The sequence below is a fragment of the Cololabis saira genome, chromosome 17, assembly GCF_033807715.1.
Source record: "Cololabis saira isolate AMF1-May2022 chromosome 17, fColSai1.1, whole genome shotgun sequence".
NCBI classification, from domain to species: Eukaryota; Metazoa; Chordata; class Actinopteri; order Beloniformes; family Belonidae; genus Cololabis; species Cololabis saira.
The window spans coordinates 590,165-607,226 of record NC_084603.1 but is presented as its reverse complement, the minus strand read 5'-3'; the positions used below and the strand labels follow the sequence as shown (position 1 = coordinate 607,226).

Here is a 17,062-nt window from a genome sequence, read left to right as displayed (position 1 = left end):
GTCAGGGTGCAGCTGCAGCTGCAGCCCCACCCGCAGGTGCAGCTGCAGCTGCAGCCCCACCCGCGGGTGGAGCTGCAGCTCCACCCGCGGGTGGAGACCATGGATGTATTATAGAACTGGATGGAAGACCGAAAATGGCCGCCCATTCATTTCAATGCATTCTGCTCAGCCAGCGCATACGCCGGAAAATCTCTGACTTCCTGGTTTACTTCCTGGTACACGGGCCCATAGAGCATGCTCAGTTGAGTCACCTCCCATGATGCTCTGGGGCCTCCCATCATGCCCCGGGGCAATGACGCGTATTAATATAATATGTATTAATATAATATATGAATTCATGTATATTATTACATGTATAGTATTACATATATTATTAATGTATTCATATAATATAATTACATAATATATATTAATATAATATATTAATGTATAGTATTACATATATTAATGTATTAATATAATATATTAATTAATGTATATTATTACATGTATAGTATTACATATATTATTAATGTATTAATATAATATAATTACATAATATATATTAATATAATATATTAATTAATGTATATTATTACATGTATAGTATTACATATATTAATGTATTAATATAATATAATTATATAATATATATTAATATAATATATTAATGTATAGTATTACATATATTAATGTATTAATATAATGTATTAATATAATATATTAATTAATGTATATTATTACATGTATAGTATTACATATATTATTAATGTATTAATATAATATAATTATATAATATATATTAATATAATATATTATTACATGTATAGCATCACATATATTATTAATGTATTAATATAATATAATTACATAATATATATTAATATAAACATCCGTGGAGTGCACGGACACGGCTGTGACGTCATCCGTGACGTCACGCCCAGAAAGATACTTTTCTTTGACTTTTCTGGCCGTTATAAAACATTTTTGACGGATATAAAGTCCATGACTTAAAAATATAGAATACAAAGATTAGTAATAGCCGGTGATTACAGCTGGAGGTTCCTGTGAACAGTTTTAGAGGACGATCTTTTACTATTGCGCTCTATGGGAAAAAAGGGATTTTCTGGTGCAGTACCGCGGCTGGACACTGGGGGAAACCGGCGCTGCTGAGTGGAGACCCGGGGGCTGGGTGAAACTTCTCCCACTTTCCCAGTAGGAAATCCTACTTCGAGGGGTGTTCCAGTTGAAAATTCCGACTAGGAACTGGGAAATTCCGATTTCAGAGGACAAATGGAACGCGGCATAATTAATAATAATTCATCTGGATTCAGGTGGTTTTACTAATATAGTTGTAGAAGACCAACTCCTCGATCAATCGTCCTTCTGACACTAAACTGTGAACATTTATTTCATTTCATTTAATTCTTTATTTCATTCAAAAAACGAAACAATTTAATACAAATACAAATGTTCCTAACTTGTGAATGAAAAGGAGCAGAAAGAAGAACAATCTTATCTGATCTGCCCCTTTCACAAATAACATACATTAAAAGTAATAATAATAAAAAAACAACAACTAAGTGAATAAAAACAACTAAAATAAAATTAAAATAACATTAAAATAAAATGACCAGCGCCTACGGGGATGTCAATCATGTTATCTGTTAACGTTCTGACAAACTGATCAGATATTTTGTATATATTTGTGGTTTATTACAAAAATGTCAGAAGTCGAACTTCTATTTCAGTTAATTCTATTTGATTTTGATAATTACTAGATTTAAGGAAGCACTTTCAAATGAACCTTTTTTTATTGAAAATATCTTTATATACAAAAAACAAGGAATTAAACTTGATTAAAACGCTTCAAGGAACAGAAATAGAATAGAATAGAATAGAATAGAATAGAATAGAATAGAATAGTAGACTTTATTTATCCCCCAGAGGAGAAATTCAGTCGTGCAGCCAAAACACACACACTTTATACAAAAAATGTAAAATAGAAATAACCAATACGTGGTTAAATAATAAAAAGAGCAATATAAAAAGTAGAAAAAGACTATGTACAAGAGAGAAAAAAATAGTAAACACCAAAAAAATGGATAATATTTACAAAAGAATTACAAATAATTTCAAAAATACTTGAGGTATTTGAGGTATAAGAATATATATATATATATATATATATATATATATATATATATATATATATATATATATATATATATATATATATATATATATATATATATATATATATATATATATATATATATATATATATATATATATATATATATATATATATAATTACTGCTTATTTGAGGTATAAGAATATATATATATATATATAATTACTGCTTATTTGAGGTATAAGAAAACAGAAGGAAAATAAGATAAATAAAATGAAAAGGAAAATAATTAAAGGGCTTGGGCTTATCCAGTAAATTATATTCAACAATTATGTTCAAACGTTGTGTTGCGTTTCTTTTTGTCATGACTTTAATTAAGGGCTTTAGGAAAGTGAAGGAATTCGTTCTGGAAAACTGAAAATCGAGGCTTCACTTTCATAAACTTGGACTTGTGGAATTTACCCAGAATTATGATATTATTAATCAGAAAGTCATCATTGGTTTTGTTGTCCATTGAAAATCCAAAAAACTAGTTTTTGGTGAGAAATCCTGTTGTGTTTCCTCAAATTAAACTTTTAATTTGAAAGGAGTTTCCGTCTCACCCACTTCCGGCGCAGGTTGATGACGTAGCGGCTGTAGTCCGCCGGACTGACGGCAAAAATGCTTTATACAGATTTATAAAACGTCTATAAAACGTCTATAAAAAGACATATAAAGAAAAATATAAAAAGACACACATATATATATATAAAATAATATAAAAAGACATAAATATATATAAATACGTTTCTAAAACGTCTCTGCTGCCTATAATACATCCATGCTCTGCTGACGGTTGAACCGCGGCTGCACTCCAGCTCCCAGAGTGCACCGCGGCCCCGGACTGTAAACAGTGGAAGGACGCGGAGGTTATGATCGGTGAGTTACCCTAACCCTAACCCGATCAGTGATCGATCAGTTCAACGATCACAGATGACGTCATATCCTGGGTTGAGAGGAGAAACGGAATGATAAGATTCTCTCCTAAATAAATGAGTTTGTGTTTCATCTGTAACTCTGTTATTGATTATCAGGAAAACAGATAAACTCTGATCGATCAGTCATTTATTCATCAATCGGAGTTTGTTACAAAAGAAGAATCTGATCATGGAAACCATAGACATATAGACATTAGACATATATACATGTATGTATACATGTCTATGATGGAAACAGCTGCTCCACGGTGACGTCATCAGTGCCGCCACGCATGCGCATTCCTAGAGTGACGCGGTGCGGGCTCACCCCCCCCCCCCCTAAATCAATCAATAATCATTAAAATGTATATACATGTGTGTGTGTTTATGTATATATACAGTTGTATGAAAAAGTTTGTGCACCCCTGATCATTTTCAGGATGTTCCTTTATAATAATAATAATAATACATTTTATTTATATAGCGCTATAAATCATTGGTTGTTGGATCAGCATTATTTCAGTTAAATCTATCACATGTCAGACAAACAAACACAGTGCTATTTGAGAAGTGAAATGAAGTTTATAGGATTTACAGAAAGTGCAATAATTACTTAAACAAAAGTAGTAAATAGTAAAATGTATCACGATCATTTCTGGCATTTATCCCGATAACGATTAAAAACAATACCAACACAAAAACGTCATCAACAGGAATTTATTCTTTCTTTCTTTCTTTCTTTCTTTCTTTCTTTCTTTCTTTCTTTCTTTCTTTCTTTCTTTCTTTCTTTCTTTCTTTCTTTCTTTCTTTCTTTCTTTCTTTCTTTCTTTCTTTCTTTCTTTCTTTCTTTCTTTCTTTCTTTCTTTCTTTCTTTCTTCCTTCCTTCCTTCCTTCCTTCCTTCCTTCCTTCCTTCCTTCCTTCCTTCCTTCCTTCCTTCCTTCCTTCCTTCCTTCCTTCCTTCCTTCCTTCCTTCCTTCCTTCCTTCCTTCCTTCCTTCCTTCCTTCCTTCCTTCCTTCCTTCCTTCCTTCCTTCCTTCCTTCTTACACAAAAACATCATCAACAGGAATTTATCATTTTTATCGTGAGATACTAATTCTTACCGTGGGGATTTTTTTGACGGTTTATGGTGACGGTAAAATATCAAACATTCCTAGTGAGTTCAGGTTTACACTCAGAGTTTGTTGAACCTGCTCCCTGGAATAAATACCTCTCAGGAATAACCCTCTGGTCTCTCCCCCCCCTCACCTCCTCTCTCCCCAGTGTTTGTGCGCTACAACCTGGGCCCGGGCGTTGCCGTGGAGATCCAGCGGGAGGAGAGCGTGATGAAGCTGAAGGAGGTGGTGGCCAATCAGCAGGGGGTGGAGCCGGAGCAGCTCAGGGTCCTGTTCGCCGGCCGGGAGCTGCATAGCTCCGCCTCCCTGCAGGTGAGCTGCATAGCTCCGCCTCCCTGCAGGTGAGCTGCATAGCTCCGCCTCCCTGCAGGTGAGCAGCATAGCTCCGCCTCCCTGCAGGTGAGCAGCATAGCTCCGCCTCCCTGCAGGTGAGCTGCATAGCTCCGCCTCCCTGCAGGTGAGCAGCATAGCTCCGCCTCCCTGCAGGTGAGCAGCATAGCTCCGCCTCCCTGCAGGTGAGCTGCATAGCTCCGCCTCCCTGCAGGTGAGCAGCATAGCTCCGCCTCCCTGCAGGTGAGCTGCATAGCTCCGCCTCCCTGCAGGTGAGCAGCATAGCTCCGCCTCCCTGCAGGTGAGCAGCATAGCTCCGCCTCCCTGCAGGTGAGCAGCATAGCTCTGCCTCCCTGCAGGTGAGCAGCATAGCTCCGCCTCCCTGCAGGTGAGCTGCAGGTGGAGCTGGAGGCTCCGCCCACCGACATGACTCCTCCCACAACCTGGAGGCTCCGCCCACCGACATGACTCCTCCCACTACCTGGAGGCTCCGCCCACCGACATGACTCCTCCCACTACCCGGAGGCTCCGCCCACCGACATGACTCCTCCCACAACCTGGAGACTCCTCCCATAACCTGGTGACTCGAAAAAACCCGAAATAACCCAGAAAATTAACCCGAAAAACCTGAAAATAAACCTGCAAAAAACAGAAAAAACCCAAAAATAAACCTGAAAAAAACAGAAAATAAACCCGAAAAAACTCGAGAATAAACCTGAAAAAACCCGAAAATAAACCCGAAAAAAACAAAAAATAACCCCGAAAAAACCTGAAAATAAACCAGAAAAAACCCGAAAATAAACCCGAAAAAACCCGAAAATAAACCTGAAAAAACCCGAAAATAAACCCGAAAAAAACCCAAAATAAACCCGAAAAAACCCGAAAATAAACCCGAAAAACCCGAAAATAAACCTGAAAAAACCCGAAAATAAACCCGAAAAAAACAAAAAATAACCCCGAAAAAACCTGAAAATAAACCAGAAAAAACCCGAAAATAAACCCGAAAAAACCCGAAAATAAACCTGAAAAAACCCGAAAATAAACCCGAAAAAAACCCAAAATAAACCCGAAAAAACCCGAAAATAAACCCGAAAAACCCGAAAATAAACCTGAAAAAACCCGAAATAAACCCGAAATAAACCCGAAAAAAACCCAAAATAAACCCGAAAAAAACAGAAAATAAACCCGAAAGACACCCACCACCATGACTCCTCCCACCACCATGACTCCTCCCACCACCATGACTCCTCCCACCACCATGACTCCTCCCACCATGACTCCTCCCACCACCATGACTCCTCCCACCACCATGACTCCTCCCACCACCATGACTCCTCCCACCATGACTCCTCCCACCACCATGACTCCTCCCACCATGACTCCTCCCACCATGACTCCTCCCACCACCATGACTCCTCCCACCATGACTCCTCCCACCATGACTCCTCCCACCATGACTCCTCCCACCACCATGACTCCTCCCACCATGACTCCTCCCACCATGACTCCTCCCACCACCATGACTCCTCCCACCATGACTCCTCCCACCATGACTCCTCCCACCATGACTCCTCCCACCACCATGACTCCTCCCACCATGACTCCTCCCACCACCATGACTCCTCCCACCATGACTCCTCCCACCACCATGACTCCTCCCACCATGACTCCTCCCACCACCATGACTCCTCCCACCATGACTCCTCCCACCATGACTCCTCCCACCACCATGACTCCTCCCACCACCATGACTCCTCCTCCCACCATGACTCCTCCCACCACCATGACTCCTCCCACCATGACTCCTCCCACCATGACTCCTCCCACCACCATGACTCCTCCCACCACCATGACTCCTCCCACCATGACTCCTCCCACCATGACTCCTCCCACCACCATGACTCCTCCCACCACCATGACTCCTCCCACCACCATGACTCCTCCCACCATGACTCCTCCCACCACCATGACTCCTCCCACCACCATGACTCCTCCCACCACCATGACTCCTCCCACCATGACTCCTCCCACCACCATGACTCCTCCCACCATGACTCCTCCCACCATGACTCCTCCCACCACCATGACTCCTCCCACCATGACTCCTCCCACCACCATGACTCCTCCCACCACCATGACTCCTCCCACCATGACTCCTCCCACCATGACTCCTCCCACCACCATGACTCCTCCCACCACCATGACTCCTCCCACCACCATGACTCCTCCCACCATGACTCCTCCCACCACCATGACTCCTCCCACCACCATGACTCCTCCCACCATGACTCCTCCCACCACCATGACTCCTCCCACCATGACTCCTCCCACCATGACTCCTCCCACCACCATGACTCCTCCCACCACCATGACTCCTCCCACCATGACTCCTCCCACCACCATGACTCCTCCCACCACCATGACTCCTCCCACCACCATGACTCCTCCCACCATGACTCCTCCCACCATGACTCCTCCCACCATGACTCCTCCCACCACCATGACTCCTCCCACCACCATGACTCCTCCCACCATGACTCCTCCCACCACCATGACTCCTCCCACCATGACTCCTCCCACCACCATGACTCCTCCCACCATGACTCCTCCCACCACCATGACTCCTCCCACCACCATGACTCCTCCCACCATGACTCCTCCCACCATGACTCCTCCCACCACCATGACTCCTCCCACCACCATGACTCCTCCCACCACCATGACTCCTCCCACCATGACTCCTCCCACCATGACTCCTCCCACCATGACTCCTCCCACCACCATGACTCCTCCCACCACCATGACTCCTCCCACCATGACTCCTCCCACCACCATGACTCCTCCCACCACCATGACTCCTCCCACCACCATGACTCCTCCCACCACCATGACTCCTCCCACCATGACTCCTCCCACCATGACTCCTCCCACCATGACTCCTCCCACCACCATGACTCCTCCCACCACCATGACTCCTCCCACCACCATGACTCCTCCCACCATGACTCCTCCCACCACCATGACTCCTCCCACCACCATGACTCCTCCCACCACCATGACTCCTCCCACCACCATGACTCCTCCCACCACCATGACTCCTCCCACCCATGACTCCTCCCACCACCATGACTCCTCCCCACCATGACTCCTCCCACCATGACTCCTCCCACCATGACTCCTCCCACCACCATGACTCCTCCCACCATGACTCCTCCCACCACCATGACTCCTCCCACCACCATGACTCCTCCCACCATGACTCCTCCCACCACCATGACTCCTCCCACCACCATGACTCCTCCCACCACCATGACTCCTCCCACCACCATGACTCCTCCCACCACCATGACTCCTCCCACCACCATGACTCCTCCCACCATGACTCCTCCCACCACCATGACTCCTCCCACCATGACTCCTCCCACCATGACTCCTCCCACCATGACTCCTCCCACCACCATGACTCCTCCCACCACCATGACTCCTCCCACCATGACTCCTCCCACCACCATGACTCCTCCCACCACCATGACTCCTCCTCCCACCATGACTCCTCCCACCATGACTCCTCCCACCATGACTCCTCCCACCACCATGACTCCTCCCACCACCATGACTCCTCCTCCCACCATGACTCCTCCCACCATGACTCCTCCCACCACCATGACTCCTCCCACCACCATGACTCCTCCTCCCACCATGACTCCTCCCACCACCATGACTCCTCCCACCACCATGACTCCTCCCACCATGACTCCTCCCACCACCATGACTCCTCCCACCATGACTCCTCCCACCACCATGACTCCTCCCACCATGACTCCTCCCACCACCATGACTCCTCCCACCATGACTCCTCCCACCACCATGACTCCTCCCACCACCATGACTCCTCCCACCACCATGACTCCTCCCACCATGACTCCTCCCACCACCATGACTCCTCCCACCACCATGACTCCTCCCACCACCATGACTCCTCCCACCACCATGACTCCTCCCACCACCATGACTCCTCCCACCATGACTCCTCCCCACCATGACTCCTCCCACCACCATGACTCCTCCCACCACCATGACTCCTCCCACCATGACTCCTCCCACCACCATGACTCCTCCCACCATGACTCCTCCCACCATGACTCCTCCCACCACCATGACTCCTCCCACCACCATGACTCCTCCTCCCACCATGACTCCTCCCACCACCATGACTCCTCCCACCATGACTCCTCCCACCATGACTCCTCCCACCACCATGACTCCTCCCACCACCATGACTCCTCCCACCACCATGACTCCTCCCCACCACCATGACTCCTCCCACCATGACTCCTCCCACCATGACTCCTCCCACCACCATGACTCCTCCCACCACCATGACTCCTCCCACCATGACTCCTCCCACCACCATGACTCCTCCCACCATGACTCCTCCCACCACCATGACTCCTCCCACCATGACTCCTCCCACCACCATGACTCCTCCCACCACCATGACTCCTCCCACCACCATGACTCCTCCCACCACCATGACTCCTCCCACCACCATGACTCCTCCCACCACCATGACTCCTCCCACCACCATGACTCCTCCTCCCACCATGACTCCTCCCACCACCATGACTCCTCCCACCATGACTCCTCCCACCATGACTCCTCCCACCACCATGACTCCTCCCACCATGACTCCTCCCACCACCATGACTCCTCCCACCACCATGACTCCTCCCACCATGACTCCTCCCACCATGACTCCTCCCACCACCATGACTCCTCCCACCACCATGACTCCTCCCACCACCATGACTCCTCCCACCACCATGACTCCTCCCACCACCATGACTCCTCCCACCACCATGACTCCTCCCACCATGACTCCTCCCACCACCATGACTCCTCCCACCACCATGACTCCTCCCACCATGACTCCTCCCACCACCATGACTCCTCCCACCATGACTCCTCCCACCACCATGACTCCTCCCACCACCATGACTCCTCCCACCATGACTCCTCCCACCACCATGACTCCTCCCACCATGACTCCTCCCACCACCATGACTCCTCCCACCATGACTCCTCCCACCACCATGACTCCTCCCACCACCATGACTCCTCCCACCATGACTCCTCCCACCATGACTCCTCCCACCATGACTCCTCCCACCATGACTCCTCCCACCACCATGACTCCTCCCACCACCATGACTCCTCCCACCATGACTCCTCCCACCATGACTCCTCCCACCATGACTCCTCCCACCACCATGACTCCTCCCACCATGACTCCTCCCACCACCATGACTCCTCCCACCATGACTCCTCCTCCCACCATGACTCCTCCCACCATGACTCCTCCCACCATGACTCCTCCCACCACCATGACTCCTCCCACCACCATGACTCCTCCCACCACCATGACTCCTCCCACCATGACTCCTCCCACCACCATGACTCCTCCCACCACCATGACTCCTCCCACCACCATGACTCCTCCCACCATGACTCCTCCCACCATGACTCCTCCCACCATGACTCCTCCCACCACCATGACTCCTCCCACCACCATGACTCCTCCCACCATGACTCCTCCCACCATGACTCCTCCCACCACCATGACTCCTCCCACCATGACTCCTCCCACCACCATGACTCCTCCCACCATGACTCCTCCCACCACCATGACTCCTCCCACCATGACTCCTCCCACCACCATGACTCCTCCCACCATGACTCCTCCCACCATGACTCCTCCCACCATGACTCCTCCCACCACCATGACTCCTCCTCCCACCACCATGACTCCTCCCACCACCATGACTCCTCCCACCACCATGACTCCTCCCACCATGACTCCTCCCACCACCATGACTCCTCCCACCATGACTCCTCCCACCACCATGACTCCTCCCACCACCATGACTCCTCCCACCACCATGACTCCTCCCACCATGACTCCTCCCACCACCATGACTCCTCCCACCACCATGACTCCTCCCACCACCATGACTCCTCCCACCACCATGACTCCTCCCACCACCATGACTCCTCCCACCATGACTCCTCCCACCATGACTCCTCCCACCATGACTCCTCCCACCACCATGACTCCTCCCACCACCATGACTCCTCCCACCACCATGACTCCTCCCACCATGACTCCTCCCACCATGACTCCTCCCACCACCATGACTCCTCCCACCACCATGACTCCTCCCACCACCATGACTCCTCCCACCATGACTCCTCCCACCACCATGACTCCTCCCACCATGACTCCTCCCACCACCATGACTCCTCCCACCACCATGACTCCTCCCACCACCATGACTCCTCCCACCATGACTCCTCCCACCACCATGACTCCTCCCACCATGACTCCTCCCACCACCATGACTCCTCCCACCACCATGACTCCTCCCACCACCATGACTCCTCCCACCACCATGACTCCTCCCACCATGACTCCTCCCACCACCATGACTCCTCCCACCATGACTCCTCCCACCACCATGACTCCTCCCACCATGACTCCTCCCACCACCATGACTCCTCCCACCACCATGACTCCTCCCACCACCATGACTCCTCCCACCACCATGACTCCTCCCACCATGACTCCTCCCACCATGACTCCTCCCACCATGACTCCTCCCACCATGACTCCTCCCACCATGACTCCTCCCACCACCATGACTCCTCCCACCATGACTCCTCCCACCACCATGACTCCTCCCACCACCATGACTCCTCCCACCATGACTCCTCCCACCACCATGACTCCTCCCACCATGACTCCTCCCACCACCATGACTCCTCCCACCATGACTCCTCCCACCACCATGACTCCTCCCACCACCATGACTCCTCCCACCACCATGACTCCTCCCACCACCATGACTCCTCCCACCATGACTCCTCCCACCACCATGACTCCTCCCACCACCATGACTCCTCCCACCACCATGACTCCTCCCACCATGACTCCTCCCACCACCATGACTCCTCCCACCACCATGACTCCTCCCACCATGACTCCTCCCACCACCATGACTCCTCCCACCACCATGACTCCCACCACCATGACTCCTCCCACCACCATGACTCCTCCCACCACCATGACTCCTCCCACCATGACTCCTCCCACCACCATGACTCCTCCCACCACCATGACTCCTCCCACCATGACTCCTCCCACCATGACTCCTCCCACCACCATGACTCCTCCCACCACCATGACTCCTCCCACCATGACTCCTCCCACCATGACTCCTCCCACCACCATGACTCCTCCCACCACCATGACTCCTCCCACCACCATGACTCCTCCCACCACCATGACTCCTCCCACCATGACTCCTCCCACCACCATGACTCCTCCCACCATGACTCCTCCCACCACCATGACTCCTCCCACCACCATGACTCCTCCCACCATGACTCCTCCCACCACCATGACTCCTCCCACCACCATGACTCCTCCCACCACCATGACTCCTCCCACCACCATGACTCCTCCCACCATGACTCCTCCCACCATGACTCCTCCCACCACCATGACTCCTCCCACCATGACTCCTCCCACCACCATGACTCCTCCCACCACCATGACTCCTCCCACCACCATGACTCCTCCCACCACCATGACTCCTCCCACCATGACTCCTCCCACCATGACTCCTCCCACCATGACTCCTCCCACCATGACTCCTCCCACCACCATGACTCCTCCCACCACCATGACTCCTCCCACCACCATGACTCCTCCCACCACCATGACTCCTCCCACCACCATGACTCCTCCCACCATGACTCCCACCGACATGACTCCTCCCACAACATGGAGGCTCCGCCCATAACCTGGTGACTCGAAAAAACCCGAAATAACCCAGAAAATTAACCTGAAAAACCCGAAAATAAACCCGAAAAAAAACAAAAATAAACCTGAAAAAACCCCAAAATATACCCGAAAAAAAAACGAAAATAAACCCGAAAAAACAAAAAAATAACCCCGAAAAAACCTGAAAATATACCCGAAAAAACCCGAAAATAAATCCGAAAAAACCCGAAAATGAACCTGAAAAAAAACAAAAATAAACCTGAAAAAACCCGAAAAAAACAGAAAAAACCCGAAAATAAACCTGAAAAAAACCGAAAATAAACCCGAAAAAACCCGAAAATAAACCTGAAAAAAACAAAAAATAACCCAGAAAAAACCCGAAAAACCCCGAAAATAAACCCGAAAAAAAAACAAAAATAAACCTGAAAAAACCCGAAAATAACCCAGAAAAAACCTGAAAAAAAACAGAAAAAACCCGAAAATAAACCCGAAAAAACCCGAAAATGAACCTGAAAAAAACCAAAAATAAACCTGAAAAAACCCGAAAAAAACAGAAAAAACCCGAAAATAAACCTGAAAAAACCCGAAAATAAACCCGAAAAAACCCGAAAATAAACCTGAAAAAAAACAAAAAATAACCCCGAAAAAAACAGAAAAAACCCGAAAATTTACCCGAAAAAACCCGAAAATAAACCCGAAAAAAAAACAAAAATAAACCTGAAAAAACCCGAAAATAACCCAGAAAAAAACTGAAAAAAACCACCATGACTCCTCCCACCACCATGACTCCTCCCACCACCATGACTCCTCCCACCATGACTCCTCCCACCACCATGACTCCTCCCACCATGACTCCTCCCACCATGACTCCTCCCACCACCATGACTCCTCCCACCACCATGACTCCTCCCACCATGACTCCTCCCACCATGACTCCTCCCACCACCATGACTCCTCCCACCATGACTCCTCCCACCACCATGACTCCTCCCACCATGACTCCTCCCACCACCATGACTCCTCCCACCACCATGACTCCTCCCACCACCATGACTCCTCCCACCACCATGACTCCTCCCACCACCATGACTCCTCCCACCACCATGACTCCTCCCACCACCATGACTCCTCCCACCACCATGACTCCTCCCACCATGACTCCTCCCACCATGACTCCTCCCACCACCATGACTCCTCCCACCATGACTCCTCCCACCATGACTCCTCCCACCATGACTCCTCCCACCACCATGACTCCTCCCACCATGACTCCTCCCACCACCATGACTCCTCCCACCACCATGACTCCTCCCACCATGACTCCTCCCACCACCATGACTCCTCCCACCACCATGACTCCTCCCACCACCATGACTCCTCCCACCACCATGACTCCTCCCACCACCATGACTCCTCCCACCACCATGACTCCTCCCACCACCATGACTCCTCCCACCACCATGACTCCTCCCACCACCATGACTCCTCCCACCACCATGACTCCTCCCACCACCATGACTCCTCCCACCACCATGACTCCTCCCACCATGACTCCTCCCACCATGACTCCTCCCACCACCATGACTCCTCCCACCATGACTCCTCCCACCACCATGACTCCTCCCACCACCATGACTCCTCCCACCACCATGACTCCTCCCACCACCATGACTCCTCCCACCATGACTCCTCCCACCACCATGACTCCTCCCACCACCATGACTCCTCCCACCACCATGACTCCTCCCACCACCATGACTCCTCCCACCACCATGACTCCTCCCACCACCATGACTCCTCCCACCACCATGACTCCTCCCACCATGACTCCTCCCACCACCATGACTCCTCCCACCATGACTCCTCCCACCATGACTCCTCCCACCACCATGACTCCTCCCACCATGACTCCTCCCACCACCATGACTCCTCCCACCACCATGACTCCTCCCACCACCATGACTCCTCCCACCACCATGACTCCTCCCACCACCATGACTCCTCCCACCACCATGACTCCTCCCACCACCATGACTCCTCCCACCACCATGACTCCCACCACCATGACTCCTCCCACCACCATGACTCCTCCCACCACCATGACTCCTCCCACCATGACTCCTCCCACCATGACTCCTCCCACAACCTGGTGACTCGAATAAACCCGGAAAACCCCGAAAATAAACCCGAAAAAACCCGAAGATAAATCCGAAAAAACCCGAAAATAAACCAGAAAAAACCCGAAAATAAACCAGAAAAAACCCGAAAATAAACCAGAAAAAACCCGAAAATAAACCCAAAAAACCCGAAAATAAACCCGAAAAACCCGAAAATAAACCCGAAAATGAACCAGAAAAAACCCGAAAATAAACCCGAAAATAAACCCGAAACACAACCGAGAATAAACCAGAAAAAAAAAAACGAAAATAAACCAGAAAAACCCCGAAAATAAACCAGAAAAACCCCGAAAATAAACCCGAAAATGAACCAGAAAAAACCCGAAAATAAACCTGAAAAACCCCGAAAATAAACCCGAAAATAAACCCGAAAAAACCCGAAAATAAACCAGAAAAAACCCGAAAATAAACCTGAAAAACCCGAAAATAAACCCGAAAATGAACCAGAAAATAAACCCGAAAATGAACCAGAAAAAACCCGAAAATAAACCAGAAAAAACCCGAAAATAAACCCGAAAAAACCCGAAACACACCCGAAAATAAACCCGAAAATGAACCAGAAAAAACCCGAAAATAAACCCGAAACACAACCGAGAATAAACCCGAAAAAAAAACGAAAATAAACCAGAAAAACCCCGAAAATAAACCAGAAAAAACTCGAAAATAAACCCGAAAAACCCGAAAATGAACCAGAAAAAAACCGAAAATAAACCCGAAAATGAACCAGAAAAAAAACGAAAATAAACCAGAAAAAACCCGAAAATAAACCAGAAAAAACCCGAAAATGAACCAGAAAAAACCCAAAAATAAACCCGAAAAAAACCCGAAACACAACCAAGAATAAACCCGAAAAAAAAAAACGAAAATAAACCAGAAAAACCCCGAAAATAAACCAGAAAAACCCCGAAAATAAACCCGAAAAACCCGAAAATAAACCCGAAAATGAACCAGAAAAAAACCCGAAAATAAACCCGAAAAAACCCGAAACACAACCGAGAATAAACCCGAAGAAAAAACGAAAATAAACCAGAAAGAACCCGAAAAAACCCGAAAATAAACCCGAAAAAACCCCAAAATAAACCCGAAAAAACCCGAAAATAAACCCGAAAATGAACCAGAAAAAACCCGAAAATAAACCCGAAGAACCCGAAAAAACTCGAAAATAAACCCGAAAATGAACCAGAAAAAACCCGAAAATAAACCTGAAAATGAACCAGAAAAAACCCGAAAATTAACCCGAAAAAACTTGAAACACACCCATGACTCCTCTCACAACCTGGTGACTCCTCCCCTAACTCTGACTTTATCTCCCCCTCAGGGCTGCGACCTACCGGAGCAGAGCACCATCCACGTGGTCCGGCCCCCCTCAGGCCCCGCCCCCTCAGGCTCCTCCCCCTCAGGCCCCGCCCCCTTAGAATCCTCCCCCTCCAGGCTCCTCCTCCTGCAGGAGCGGCTGGCCCCGCCCAGGGGGCGGAGTCTGGCCCATCTGGACTTCAGCTGGTCCCGCCTCCAGAATTCCTGCTCCGGCCTGGCCGTGGTGCTGGAGGCAGGGGGCGGGCCCGATGAGGAGGAGCCACAGGCAGGGGGCGTGGCCGAGGCAGGGGGCGGAGCCGTGGTGCTGGAGGGAGGGGGCGGGGCCGAGGAGGAGGAGGCGGAGCCACCGGCTGCAGCTCCCCAGGGTCAGTATGTCGGTTCTCCGTCTACCTGCAGTTCTGGTGTGAAGGTGTTTCCTCATGTACTAAAGACTGTGTACGTGTGTGTGTGTGTGTGTGTGTGTGTGTGTGTGTGTGTGTGTGTATATATATATATATATATATATATATATATATATATATATATATATATATATATATATATATATGCACTTTTTCCTCAAAATTTCGATCAATGTCCTCATGTCCTCATGTCTCCAGGTGTGTGTATATATATATATATTTATGTGTATATATTTGTGTGTGTGTGTGTGTATGTATGTATGTATGTATGTATGTATGTATGTATGTATGTATGTATGTATGTATGTATGTATGTATGTATATATATATGTATATATATATATATATATATATATATATATATATGTATATGTATATATATATATATATATATATATATATATATATATATATATATATATATATGTATATATGTATATATATATATATATATATATATATATATATATATATATATACATATATATATATACCTGTGTCTCTCTCCAGGTCCTTCCTCCTGCAGCTCCTTCTTCATCTTCTGTAAATCCTGCTCCTCCATCCAGCCGGGGAAACTCCGGGTTCGATGCCGGAGCTGCAGAGAGACGGTTCTGACGCTCAGCAGGGTGAGTAGAACCGGGCCTGGTACCAGAACCGGGCCTGGTACCAGAACCGTCCTGCTGGTTCTGTTTCTGGTTCTGATGGTGGTTCTGGTACTGGTACTGGTACTGGTTCTGGTACTGGTTATGGTACTGATGCTGGTTCTGATTCTGGTTCTGGTTCTGGTTCTGGTTCTGGTCCTGGTTCTGGTTC

The 17,062-nt window shown here is 48.4% G+C and overlaps 1 protein-coding gene across 2 annotated transcripts in view; it reads left to right on the top strand.

The window, feature by feature from the left end:
- Positions 1-2,912: 2,912 nt before the first annotated feature.
- prkn (parkin RBR E3 ubiquitin protein ligase) overlaps positions 2,913-17,062 on the top strand; it is a 28,812-nt gene continuing 14,662 nt past the window's right edge. For both annotated transcript variants that reach the window (XM_061744877.1, XM_061744876.1), the window contains exons 1-4: positions 2,913-3,032; positions 4,333-4,496; positions 15,853-16,213; positions 16,760-16,875. In XM_061744877.1, the coding sequence (XP_061600861.1) occupies positions 3,026-3,032; positions 4,333-4,496; positions 15,853-16,213; positions 16,760-16,875 (648 nt within the window). In that variant the 5' untranslated portion in view covers positions 2,913-3,025. The remainder of the gene's footprint in view (positions 3,033-4,332; positions 4,497-15,852; positions 16,214-16,759; positions 16,876-17,062) is intronic.